We start from the raw sequence: 13,744 nt of genomic DNA, 5'->3' as shown, positions 1-13,744 counted from the left end.
GCTGGGGGAGGCAAGCGGTTACGATGTCGACTGCTGCATTAATTTTCTCATCAGTGGACGGTGGGGGCAGGGGCGGTGGGGGGGGGGGCTAGGGGGGAGTTCAGGTGGCCATGCTCTCTGTGGTCATCTCGCCGAGGCTCTCCGCGAGCGGACTGAGGCGGTTTTAGACTCCTCGCTTTTATTGATTCGCGCCACAACTCGACACGGATGATTTTATGCCAATTACGGAACACAGCCGCGAAAGATTTTCGTGTGAGCGCGCGAGCGTGTGAGCGCGCGTCCGGGTGTCTGGGGAAGATCGATTTAAAGTCGTGGCTGACGTCGCCGGTAAGCGATATCCGAAAGTTGTCGTGGGGCTCCCCCCCCCCCCACGCCCCACCCTCCCCTCTAGGTCGACTCAGCCTTAAATACGCGTGCTCGGATCGGCACAGGCGATGAGAGATGAACGCGACCAAGCGCCGGCGCTGTCCGCAGCGCGCGCCGTGCGACGTGCCGCCCGTCGTTTGCCGCTGCGTGCCATCGTGCGGCCTGGCGGTCTAAACGAGGGTGGCGGGGGGTGGGGGGGGGGACCTTCGCCTTTCGTGTGTCTGCGTAAGATTGAGGATTTGCATTTATATGTGTGCATGCCCAATTAGGCCGCGCTCTGACAACTAGCGGCATTTCCTTCACTTTGCAACTGCGCCACATTCCGCCGGCGATTAAACAAATACTCGAGTCACTTAAACGAGAGCCGAGACCCGTCATTCGTTATATATACGCCGCCAGCGTTTCGAACTTGTTAACGCATTTTTTTCTAGTGAGAATTCAGTTGAAAGGGGGGGGGGGGGCGGGGGGCAGGGGGAGGGGTCCCGGAGGAAGATGGGACGGCGTTCGGGTGCAATGCGGGATACTCCACGCCCTTCAAATTGAAGAAAATATGGACCCAGATCACTCGCGCACGCACGCACGCACACACAACAGCCTCGTGCTTCAAAGACATTCAATTCTGGCTCACAGGTTCCTCGGGACAACGGCTTGCGTTGAATGACGCAGGTGATGGGCAATGCAAGGAGTGAAAGTAGCTCCGAGGTTCCTGGGGCATTGCATCTCAAATGTCTCCTCCCCACACTGATCAGGGACGGGTGGCCTCCGACCAGCTGGGGGGGTGGGGGGGGAGTTGGGGGGTGGGGGGCATGGGAACTGTGGAACATTTGCAGGCCCCGTTAAATCACCGGCGAGGAATCTTGCGAGGCCCATGCCTAAACAGTAAGCCGATTTTCTCCCGTCGTCGCTCAAGTGGGCCTCCTTGAACGAGGTGAAAGGAGAGGGCACACACGCACACGCAAGAGAGAGAGAGCCGGACGAAGATGAAAAGGGAGAAACATGGGAGCTGATGGGGGGTGGGTGGGTTGGTGGGGGGGGGGGGTGCGTCGAGCGGGTGAGTTGTGCGTGGAGAGGGCAGGGGTTTAACACACAAAAGTCAACGCTCCATCTCGTCGTATTTATCTCCAAGAGCAGCCTTTTAATTACGCAGTCTCCACGGCAATCTTTCACCCGTCGCAAGAGTGTGGGGCCCGCTAAATTAGCCCGGGGCTTAATTGCGGAGCACATTAACCGCGGTTTCAATAACCCCTTTTTTTTTTACTTTGCCGACGCGCGGAGGTTTTGTCTCGCTCTGTGTGTGTGTACCTTTTCCCTTCTTTTCAAAGGCGTTTCTTTTTTTTAGAGCTGCAGATGAAATGATGAAGTGGCACGCGGTCTTTATGCGTCCCGCACGTGCGCCGAATACGCGATGCGTTCCATGAATCGACTCGAAAATGCGGGGGGATTGCGAGCACAATGGGGCCGGCTTCCCTTATTTTGTCGAATTAATTAACGCACGCCTAATTGGACGCTTTTGTCCCGTTCGCCCCCCCCCCCCCCCAATTTTTTCAGTCACCAAACTTAATACTTCCTCTTTAACCTCACGATGATCGTAGCGCCGTTCTCGCGGACTTGCGCGGCAAACGGAGGCGCGCGGAGGGAAGGTTTTTTTTTTCGCTGCGGCGAATTTGCAGCGCGGCAGCTCGAGGGAAGAGTTTAACCGTCCATCGAGCGCACCCCATCCCGCGCGGCTGAGGCCGTCGCGTCTCTCGCCCGCCCAACGCCCCCACGACGGCGACCGTCGCTCCCAAGATGACCCCGCCTCCCCCTCCCCCCTCCCCGAGGGAGATCGAGCGGCCGTCGCGTTCGCACAATCAGAGCACGCTTGCGTTCTAGCCGCTCGAAAAGGCGTCCCGTGACCCACGGGGCTGGCGGAGAGAGCGGGCGGGTTGGCGCGCCGAATGCGAGGGAAGGAAAGAGGCACCGTGGGCCCGCAAGGGTTAAGTGCTGTTACAGCCTCCTTGCAGATGGCTGCAGAGTGGTGGTTACGGACCCTGCATTTCAATAAGTAGCGGTGGCGGAAAATTAGTGTTCTGCGCTGTACATGACTACCCATTCTTCCCCGGGTAAAATAATACACTGTCCCGGAGAGGTTTAATTCCAGTCTTTCGCTCTTGCTTTCTCACCCGCTCGCTCATTCACTGCCTTGTTCTCTTTAACAGCCCGAGGCTTGGGCGGAATGTACGACGGAAAAATGATCACTAAACGTGCCCACCTACCAGCCCCTCCCCCCCGCCCTGTCCGCAACCTCCCCCCCCCCTCTCCAGAACTGTCAACCACCCACCCCGATGTTCGCTTGCAAAGCCCGACCTCTCAATCCCCTCTGGTGAAACACCGGGCATGCCAAGGAACACACGGATATGCCTGTGCCACCGTGGCGGGTGACGCGGTGATACGGCGCACCCCCCCCCCGCTCACCCGTGGGGTGCGGTATTCTCCGAGCAGGTGCCAAACTCTGAGCCCCAGTGCCATCAATTATTCCATTTGTTGGTTTTTAACCCCAATTATCGGGCATGTAAGGATTTACCACCCACTACCCCCCCCCCACCCACCACATGGTTGTATATTAAGTGGCAATATTTTTTTCTGCCCGTATTAAATGTGTCGTTGCATGCATGCCCAGCAATTATAGAATTACTTCTATATCAACAGGATAATATATCTGGAATTCCCTTCAGTGGAATTGTTGATCGCGCTCGGTGGTAACTATTTTTGCATGCCCTGCAAAGAATATTCATCGCGCGGCCATAAAAAGGGAATATTAATTTTGCAGAGCAAGAATAAGCTAAATTTGGTGGCAAAACCAAATTTCATATTACAATGTTTTTTGCACAGCAATTGGCAACTGGGCTGAAACCATCAACTCAGCGCACTTTAGAATCGGGGTTTAAGCTTGGGTGACTGAAACCCAGAGTTGAACCTGGCGTGTCAGTGGTTGGTGGCTCAGTCTCGCGACCGCACCCTTTAATCATCACCGTGACACCTCCGAAGATGCGTCGTCCAATCAATGCATCTTTATTTTCCCCTGCGCCACTAAAACGTGGCATTCACACGGTTGTCTGAGACGTGCCAGTGCTTACCGTGGACACGAATGCAAAAACGTTCCCAACATGTCACCAACATGTTAACACATTGCCCCATGTGGCATTGCCAGCACTGTAGATGTTAAGCCATCTGCATCTACGGAAATTGCACTCACGGCACGGCAACTACGTGCATTTGGGAGCCGTTACAAAAATACACTGAAGGTGACGAGAGAATAATTGACGGGGTGGGTGAAAGTATGGAGGATTAAATCAGGTCGTCATTCAATGTGTACACGTGCACACGCGCGTGCACGCAAACCTCCTCCTCACAACACATACCCCCCAACACTGCACCTGACTCCCAAAAACCTTAAAATCTCAAAACGAACAAAGACAGAGTGAGCAAAACGTTCTCGCAAATTCCCTGCGCGCTCCGTAATTTTACAGGCAATCAATTTGCGCATGAGTTGCGTGTCGCATCGTCCCAGGGAAATGTCTGGGACGAAAGCACCTCACGTAGCTCTATTTCAGCAAACGACTGCAGACAGAATTATGTAATCAATAAATGACTCAGCGGGTTTTTTACCAAACATTTCTAAATGCTCTGGCCGTCAGGGAACGAGGCTGATGGGATTGCCAACAGACGGGTGGGACTTGAGCATCGCTGTGCTTTGCCAGCGGAGAGTTTCAATAGACGAATACCCCGATTCCGTCGCCATGCTTGGTCCAAAGGCAGCACCGGGCACTTCTTTGCACCTCAATCGAGACGAGCAGAGTTCCACGAAGACACGAATCTCTACTCCATCGCAGCGAATCGGGCGACGCAAAGACCCCTGTGGTTTTCGTGCCTGAACGGGTCCTCGATTGACAATACGCAAACGGCTCGGGCGACGGTGCGTTGGCAGTGGTGCACGAGCATGACTAACGAGACACCTAACACGTCAGTCAGCAACACCCGTGGCCTTAATAGGAAAAAATATGTCATAGGTGACGTTTCTGGGCAATGGTTCTTCCTCATGCACAGGTCCATGGGGCACATGTGCCGTGGGGAAAGGTCATCGATTCTATATTTTTCGTCTCAAGGTCACGGTGTCGAGTTTTTAGATAACATTCAGGTCTAGTGAGGAAATTAAGCGCTGGTTTCAAATCCTGGTGGTCAGTTGCGAAATGATTAAGCCAAGTGTGGAGAGTTGATGGTCTCTGCCTCGCCTGCAATGACCGCACAAAAAAATAATCAACGTTCAATTTGGCTTGCCGCGTAAGATTTTTTTTTTCTCTAGGGGCTCGTGGAAAAGTGCAGCACTGCGATTGAAGGGATCTCAGGGGTTAGTTCTGTGATGTCTACTTCTGAGGGCTCTTCTCTGACAAGGTGCGATGCGTCTGTTCTGTAAGAGTTCTGAATGGAATAGCTTGTCTCACACAGTAACACAGAGAATACAATTGGAATACATTTTGGGACGAAAAATATTGAACTATGGGCCAGTGGCCATCTCTGTTGCCAACCTTGAGAAGCCAATTGTGGAAACTCCAGAATTCCTTGGAAGCAGCCGGCCTCCTCCTGGGACCACCGATATCAAAGTTCACCAGAAACACCTCACTTTGATCGACGCTCAATGATGCGGTGACCAAAAAGGAACGTGTTATGAAGTTCACGGAGCGACGGAGATCAGGGGTCGAGGAGTGGGAGGCGGGAGTCGGGGGGTCATAGAGAGAAGCGGGAAACTGACCGGCGCAGGTGAACTCCTTTTTCTGAACCTCAGCGACGTTGAGTCCGCGGAGGTGCACGGGGCCCATGCACTGGGTGAAGAGGCCGAGGCGCGGCCTGAGACGCAGCCAATCAGAGAGCCAGGAGAGGCGGCAGTCGCAGTGCAGGTTGTTTGAGTGCAGGCGGCTGGAGTGGCGGCGGCGGCGGTGGAAGGAGGAGGAGAGGGTAGGGAAAGGGAAGGACGAAGGGGTGAGGGAAAGGGTTAAGGCTGTAACCTTTTCACACGCAATGAAGCTACTCAACCGCCAACGTGCGTCTGCATACATTTTTAAAACATCCGCAATTTTAACAGAGTATTCATCACAATACAAAACGTTGTCATGAACTAAATTGCAAAATTTATATGCAAATGCACCGCTAAATTTTCCCCAATCAAGCTCAGCGGCTAACACTCGCCTGCGCGCATTAATATATATTTAGCAGCTTTAAATATTCTGCTCTGGGCTTTGACGTGTGTCAGTGCGCGTGTGGGGGCCGCGGTGGTGGTGTGGGTGGGGGTAGTGTTGCAGTTAGTGTGCCGCGTTACAAATCCGGCGACCCGAGTTCAATTCCCACTCACGACCAACATCGATGACAAACATCTGAACCAGTCCTAGGTCGACTAAACCTCAAATGAGTACCTGGTGCGATGTGTAAACATCGCCACTTGGGAGACAAAGGCGGCCAGGCATGGTGCTGGCCACCCACCCCCTCGTGTGCCGTTCCAGCTGTCATAGGTGCTCGCTAACAGCCCTTGCCCCAACAGTCTGTTGAGACTACACAGGGAATATTTGTCTTTGGGAGCGCAATGGTGGTGGGGGCAGGGCTAGGATCTCTGTGGGACCGTGAGGAGGGAGGTGAATTGGACTTGCAAGATAGAACCATATCATAAATCAAATCTCCAGCAATCCAATCTCAACTGCCTCTGGCTTCCGAACGCATTGTTTTGCAAAACGATTCCGCGTTCCTCTTAATTCCTCGCTTTTCAAACCCTGACAATGTTGACACGGCGGGATGATTGGTTGGGCGGATGAGGGGTGGCAACGAGCAATGGAAGTGGCCGCATCGGTGGAGGGCGGCCAATGGGGAGGCAGCCCGGGCCTTGTACGAGGCTTTTAGGATATTAAAAGTCAGGTTATGGATTGTTCCAAATTCTTGCTGCGAAAACAATATGTTGCTGCCACTTGCACCCAATGTTTTCCCCGAGATTGTAAGACATGCGATGAATAATACATGCCTCCCTAACCTTTGCGTGCGCGGGTGTAGAAGTTCGGCGCGTCTAGGTGGTTCTCATTTAACAGCGGGGCCCGCTCCTCTCCCTCCGTCGGCGAAAGCTCGCCGAACAACGCGGCCACAATACATATCGGCGTATTAGGCGTGTCAAATCAATTTACGTCACTTTGCCTTTTAATTTGCGACGTTCCGAGAGGAGCTCGAGAGAGGAGAGAGAGAGGCGGCATCGGAAATTCCAATCACGTGGCACCAGCGGTCATGAGGACGGCGCTTTATCTCGCGAGCGGCACCGCGGCGTCGCACGCCACGGACAGGTAAAGGACATCTCCTGTTGGTGCCCGCTTGATAAATGTCACCTCCGCCCCCCTGCCCCACCCGTGCATCGTGGCATGCCACTGAGTTTCTTTGCATTCGTTTGGCGGATAAATCCTCGGGCCTGCTCCTACCCCCCTGCCCCCCCCCCCCCCCCAGGCCCTGGCTCTGATTCGCTGGAAGCGGCCGTCATGAGCTGTGTGAGCGACGTGAGCGAGCGTCCCTGTGCAAGGGTTCACCGAGCTGGAGGGGTGGGAGGCGTGTGTGCAAATGTGGAAAGCGTGCAGGAGCGTGCTGTAATGCACTGATGTCGCTTCCCTTTCAGTAGGTCGGTGTGTCTCTGTGTCGTGACAGTCATTGCCGCTATCATCATCTCATTCATAATTTTTATCATGATCATCATGATCTTCATCACGATCATCATCATGAAAAAAACTTACATGAACCAGTCAACATCATCAACACTAATACCATTTTCATCAGGATTAAAACAATCTCGTCATTATCATCACCATCATCATCATCATCATAATTACCACCACGTGATTATAATGATCATGAATTTACAGTCCTCATCATCATCATCAGTCAATGAATAATTATCATCATCAGTCAATTCATCAACAATATCATCATCATTATCATCGCCATCATCACACATCAGCCAAAAAAAAAAAACGCGCGCAGCTTACTCCACAAAATAATAAAATTTCCTTTTTTTTGTGACATTTGCAGGAAGAGAGGGGGAGTGATGGAGCAGGCCGAGCCCCATGCGCGGACGGATCGACAGAACAGTGCTGGCCGACAGAGCCACACAGACCGATAGAATCACGCTGGGCAGGCCACATAGACCGACAGAGCCACGCTGGCCAGGCCACACAGAGCGATGGAGCCACGTTGACTGAGCGGCCCGCGTGTACTCACAAGGTGCGCAGCTTGGGCATGCTGTTGAAGCTCTCCACGGAGAGCGCCGTGACGTTGTTGTTATTGAGGGTGCTAGAGGCACGAGGGATCGGGGTGGCGGGGAGAAAGAAAGATAAATAAACAAATAATAACAACGGAACGCGTAGCAGCGTAAGTCTGCCCTGAGCTGGAGCGCTCATTTGGCGCTTGTCTCCATTCACGGTCCTGAGCCAGCGGTGGAAATTCCACATTCGTATGATGAGGAAAGGTAATTTCACGGGACATCTGCCACTGATTTCCCATCAATTGGTGCTCTCCAGACAGTGCAATGATGATGTTTGACAAATCGTGCTGCTGCTTATGATGATTTACAGATTATAGTGATGATTATGATAATAATTAGCCAATGCTTCTGATTATGATAATGATGGACAAGATGATGGCCATATAGATGAATTTATGATGATGACTAAAACATGTAAATGGTGAATGCTTGTCGATAAAATGGGCTGCGATGACCCTGGCAGGGATGTGAATGTACAAATTGATGATCGAGAGCCCTGTTGCTCTACCAACCGAGTTAAAATCCCAGATGAATAAATCATACGTACGTAAGAAACGCATTTTCACTTATATACATAAATTATAACATCTCCCTATTTCGGGGTATAATTACCGTACGGGGGCGAGTGTTGTTAGCAAGCGCCTATTAGGGCCAGCACAGCGCACGAGGAAGCCGTGTGGACACGTGTCAGCGGCCACAAGTAATGTTTCAAGGGTAAAGAGTAATTTAATTTAAAACCTGTTCACTTATTCATTTAACCGAATGCTTATTTACTAATGCACTTAAAGGGTTATGAAGGCGCCACGCTTCGGAGCGACACGAAGCTTGTGTTTTCGACCGCACGGCGCCAATAACAAGCGCGTGGGGGCCCACGCTTAGTGGCCATGGGCCACCGCATTGGCACAACTTGAGCTTGCGTTGGTGGAGGGATGACACAGAGTCAGGGGGCATCTCCACGTTCATCACCCACCGCTGTACATTCCCACATGACGATCAGCCACTCTGCTGAGCTATCAATCGTGGCCAGGTCGCTTCTGAAAAATAAGCTAATATAGCTCCAGTGGGCTTCACCTGCTAAAATATAAAAAAATGTAAAAATTTCGTTCACATTTTTATTGTGATTTACTTACCTTTCCTATACTTTGCACTCATATCGTGTTTTTTCTACTGTTTGTTGTTGTAGCTTTCAAATGTCCAACCAAATGAACACAATTGTGAAAAAGAGCTTTATAGCTCATCGGATTCCTCCAGGATAAGTAAAGATCCCGATTGGCAATTCTTCACGACCGGCGCCGTCACTGGCTCGATCGCTCGAACGCTTCTCCCTCATTCTGGTCCCTTCGACGTCGGGCCCGGTGCATTACAACCGTTGCCTTCCTGGATATCTCCGTGCGAGATATCTCCACCTTTCAAAGCGGACACTTGGAATTCACCAGTCGTCGATGCAAATTGGCCCTACAGCAGCAGGGGTGCGCTCGCATCTGTCTGCTGATCTAAAGCACGTCCTTGCCGCCCGCGAACCCCCGCCCATGTCGTGTGTAATTTGCGGGCGGCCGCCTTTGATGCCGAATAAATGTCCGTGAGCTCGTCGCACTCTATACCCGTGCTCGGCAAACTTCGACAAACGTGGAGCACACAGACGATAATCATAACCCAAGCAATGGCGCTCGGTGGGAGTTCACGAAACATCTAGGGGCCACTTTTTCCGCAGCAGTCACGTCAACAGTACGTGCCCTCCTGCACCCTCCACCATCGTCTCTGCCAAAGACTTCACTCCGGATGAAGATACCACCTTAGGCGTCTGCCACATTGCGGTGTTATGAATAACGATATAATACGTACAGATACAACGTGAACGTGCAACCAAGGTGTCTCAAGCACGGGCAGAGCAGGACGACGATGCGCTTCCCGCTCCTCGTCGCCAGACACAGCGGTCGTGCCACCGCCACACATCGTTTTTGGAAAATTTCGCAACGGCACAACCGCGGCAGCACACCCGCGACGACAGCACAACCGCGTCGTGTGACCGCGCGAACAAGTGCGCTTGTGCGCCCGCGGAACGAACGCGCCGCTACTCACAGCACTTCCAGGTCTCGCAGCGCTCGGAACGCCCCATCTTCGATGCAGCTGATCTGGTTGTTATCCAGATGCCTGGAGGACAGCAGATAATGATGAGAAGGAGAGAGAGAGAGATTAAAAGCAGGAAAACAAAAATCTGAAATCGAGAGATCACTGTGCCGCAATCGTCACCGCCACCGCTGCCACTGCGACCGCCGCCGACAGAGAGATGCACGCTGCGGAAACACGTCGATCGCACGCACGGCACCACGCTCGCTCGCGCGCGCGCCGCTCACGCGCTCGCTCACCCGCCCACGGTCGGAATACGTGCGCGCAGGCGCACGCGCAGACGCCGGCTAGCACGCACGCGTCAGGCACGTGCGAGCGAGCGTCTCCGCGTCAAGCGGCGGCAGTGGCCCAGGTGGTGAGGTCCGGAGGTCGGAGCCGGGACGAGCGGTTCCACCCACGAACCTCTCCACCCCACTGTCCGCCGCCGCCACTCCCGTCACCCCCTCCACCCATCGTTCCGCTTCGCTGCGCCGTCGCTGTGAGCAGCCCCCCTGCGTGACGAGGGCCACGCTCGCGCTCGCGCAGCCTTTTTATCTGAGCGCGGGAACGGCCGTCGTTTTTATTGCGCATCAGTTTTATATTCCTGCAACATCGCGTTCCAGTCACATGGCACTACATCACCAGCGGCCGTGAATCAGCTGTGCATCCTACCACCCTCCCCCCCCCCACCACCCACCCAGACTCCTCTTTGCTGCTTCTCAGTAAAGCGGAGAGCTTAATCATTCCAGCTCTGGCCACAGTGCTCATTTCATTATCTTAATTCACTCTACCCATAAAATCCATTTTTACGCCTCTACAATAGAAAGCAATTCCGCTAATGCACCTCCGGGGTTTATTTATTTAATTTGTTCTATTTTTTTTGTTCTCCCCACTCCGCTTTTGTTCTGACGGAGCAGCAGGCAGCATCAGCAACCTGAACGTGGCTCAGAACCGCCCAAAACTGCACCACCTACCCACCCACCCCAACACGCGAGTCGGCGGAGACTGCAGACACAGCAAGAAGGCATCTTGCATTCCGATGCCTTGCCTCGCTCGCAACATTTGACGCTTTCACTCGCACTTAAGAGAAGGGCAAGGGCTCCACTTTCATTTTCTGGGGGATTTGATTGTCTGGCGTTGCTGCTCAGTGCGGGGTTGAGTGTGGTGGGAGGGGGTGGTTTATTTTTTTTCTCGTTTAGGGTAAAGCCGCACTGCACCAAACCTTTGAAAGTTATCAAAAAGCTTTGGAAGCTGCCAGGACCCCCGCCGGCCGCTATCGGTCGTTCAGAAGCCGATGGCTCACTCGACCTGATAATATAATCGGTGCCATCAAGCGTGAGTCGTTAGCGACGCGACACGTGGGGCCGGTCTACGACCGCACACGCATGCGGTGAAGCTAGCCTCTTTATCCGTTTCAGCAGGAAGGGGGGGGTGGGGGGCGGTTGGCACTGTCGGGACGAAATTTACTATCCGTGTTAATTCGCACAAGCCACCGATTGTATGAAATTTGCCGCCACCAAATTTGAGCCACTCGTGCAGATGTTGATAACAGGGTGCATTTGGCACAACGTCCCAGCTCCTCCTCTTACCCCAGCAAAGACTCGGATAATGGGATGGCTTTAACAATTCCGGGCGGCCAATTCCAAATGACTCATCCGTACGAAGCTTCCGACAAAAGATTGAACTTGCCACCGCTTCCAGGTAATGCCTCTTCTTCACGCAAACAAGAGGAGCTTGGATCAGAGGCTAATCACTATTTTTGTTGGCTTGTTCGTCTCGCACACGTCACCGCAAAAGGCCGGAGAGCCTTCGCCATATTTTAGAGCGCGGTAAAAAGCGCAAATAAAAAAAACTAAAGAAGAAAAAAAAACACCCCAACAAACAAATGCAAAAGCGGAACGGCTCTGAGGCAAGTCGACTCCGCACGCCGACCAATCAGCAAAGAGCGCTGCTCCCACCGCCGCTGCACGGGTCTGTGTCCATCTCCTAAACGCCTCCCTTCACCGGGTCACTCGCACCCTTGAGCACAGCACCTGCAACATGTTAAACGTCGCAACTCTACAGCCCAACATTCATCAACATCGGCACGAACGTCTGCCGGGCAGTGAGGCGAGCGAGGGAGCGAGGGAGCGCCTGTGGCTCAGGCCTCGCGCAAGGCCGTGCCCTCCGTTGCCATCAACAACGGCCAGAATAGTTCAGGCCTGGCCCCAAAACATGCTTAATCTTATTTATCAAAATTTAAAGGATTTTTTTTTCCGGGAGGCAGGGCAGAGACACCAAATGTTTGGTTGGCTTAAACAAAAAGGTCGATATTTGTTGTTGTTGTTTAGTCAAATAAAACAACTTCTCGGGGTTGTCTTCGACTGAAACATAATCTTATCCACCCTGATTATGCTGACAGTCGCACCTGTTATCACCGTTTAGGCTGTTATTTAAACTTCATTATTGTTTCTCGCCCAAGCCTTGCCCCCTGGTGCATTTTTCCGAGAGTGAGAAAGGCGCGTGACCCCTTTATTGGGCACATTTCTCATGTTTTGACACGGCCGGTGCACGACACAAATGCAAGCAAAGGGTAAAGGCGCGTGCACATACACGCACACACACATGCACACACACGCACACACGCACACACACACACACACATGCACACACACGCACACATGCACACACACGCACACATACGCGCACACACGCACGCACACACGCACACATACGCGCACACATACGCGCACACATACGCGCACACACACACGCGCACACACACACACGCACACACGCACGCACACACACGTGCACACACACACACGCGCAACCGCATACACAAGCACATGCGAACAAAACAACACGCAGGTACATGTACACATATTGGCCCTGTGCCAACCACCCTCATCAGTTGGTAATAATGCCAGAGAATAAGCTGTAATTATATGCACATAATGCCAAAGAGTAAGATAATAACATTTTTTTTATAAAAAATATACATTTAAAATCACTTAGGCCTGATATTTGTTTTACGAGCGGACTCATGTCTTAGCTTAAATGCAGGGATAAACCAAACAAAAATGGGACCTTTTTTGCCAGGATCAAAGTATGAAAAAATAAGAACAGATTTTACCCTTTCTGGCAATACAACAATTGTTAAGATGTTTAAAACACCAAATAGAAACTTTTGGCAAGGAACCATGTCTGCATTAACCACACAGTACTTGTGGTGAGCATGCAAAGAAATATGCTCTGATAATATATTTTTCATACTGAAAGGAGCACGAATGCAGATGCAACAAAATTGACAACATAACTCGCTCGCAATCACGCACACACTTTGAAATGCGCCTTTCTTGAGGTGACAATTTAAAAGCCAGGTAATCATTTGGCACCTCGCTTGATCACGCTGAGCGAGCTCCGAGCCGTGTGCTGGCGACAGGGATACATTTGATTTTTTCTCTCTCGGTTTACGTTTTCACACTCGCCCTTCGCACACTGCGCTCCAGCCAATCGCATTCGCCGTTTTTAACAGATTAATTTCTCGAGATGGCTGTCCCAGCAGGCATATTAATCTCCGGACCTCTGCTCTCACAAAATGTAATCATCGCTCAAAGCCCCGCGCACACACTCCTCCCCGATACAAAACACGCTACCCGCCGACCCCGCGATAACGCGTATCTCGACAACAACAAAAATAAAAAAGAAATCCCAACTGCTCTGAGATTCCCCTGTCGTACCATCCTCAACACCGGCTGCCACAACAGACGGGGAAAGCTTAACGAGCATTTGAGGTTTCAAGTAATTTTTTTTTTAATAACAGCTGAGGTTTTGAAACGTACGCGCCTGAAGGTGAGGTGGTGTTTGGAGGTGGGGGGGGACAGCGCTCGCAGCTTCCCACTTAGAGAGTCAGAGTGCAGCCCTCCTCAAACAGAGGCAGTTCATGACATGGCCGCTCGCCTCCGTTAGCCG

The 13,744-nt window shown here is 52.2% G+C and overlaps 1 protein-coding gene across 3 annotated transcripts in view; it reads right to left on the bottom strand.

Moving 5' to 3' along the window:
* LOC133345492 (slit homolog 2 protein-like) overlaps positions 1–13,744 on the bottom strand; it is a 236,363-nt gene that overhangs the window by 84,278 nt on the left and 138,341 nt on the right. For all 3 annotated transcript variants that reach the window (XM_061556266.1, XM_061556264.1, XM_061556265.1), the window contains exons 6-8: positions 9,764–9,835; positions 7,642–7,713; positions 5,156–5,319 (exon numbers count right to left, since the gene is read on the bottom strand). In XM_061556266.1, the coding sequence (XP_061412250.1) occupies positions 5,156–5,319; positions 7,642–7,713; positions 9,764–9,835 (308 nt within the window). The remainder of the gene's footprint in view (positions 1–5,155; positions 5,320–7,641; positions 7,714–9,763; positions 9,836–13,744) is intronic.

This window comes from Lethenteron reissneri, chromosome 22, assembly GCF_015708825.2.
Source record: "Lethenteron reissneri isolate LAM-NWPU_2019-01 chromosome 22, ASM1570882v1, whole genome shotgun sequence".
Classification (NCBI taxonomy): domain Eukaryota; kingdom Metazoa; phylum Chordata; class Hyperoartia; order Petromyzontiformes; family Petromyzontidae; genus Lethenteron; species Lethenteron reissneri.
This window is presented reverse-complemented; position numbering and strand designations above follow the sequence as displayed.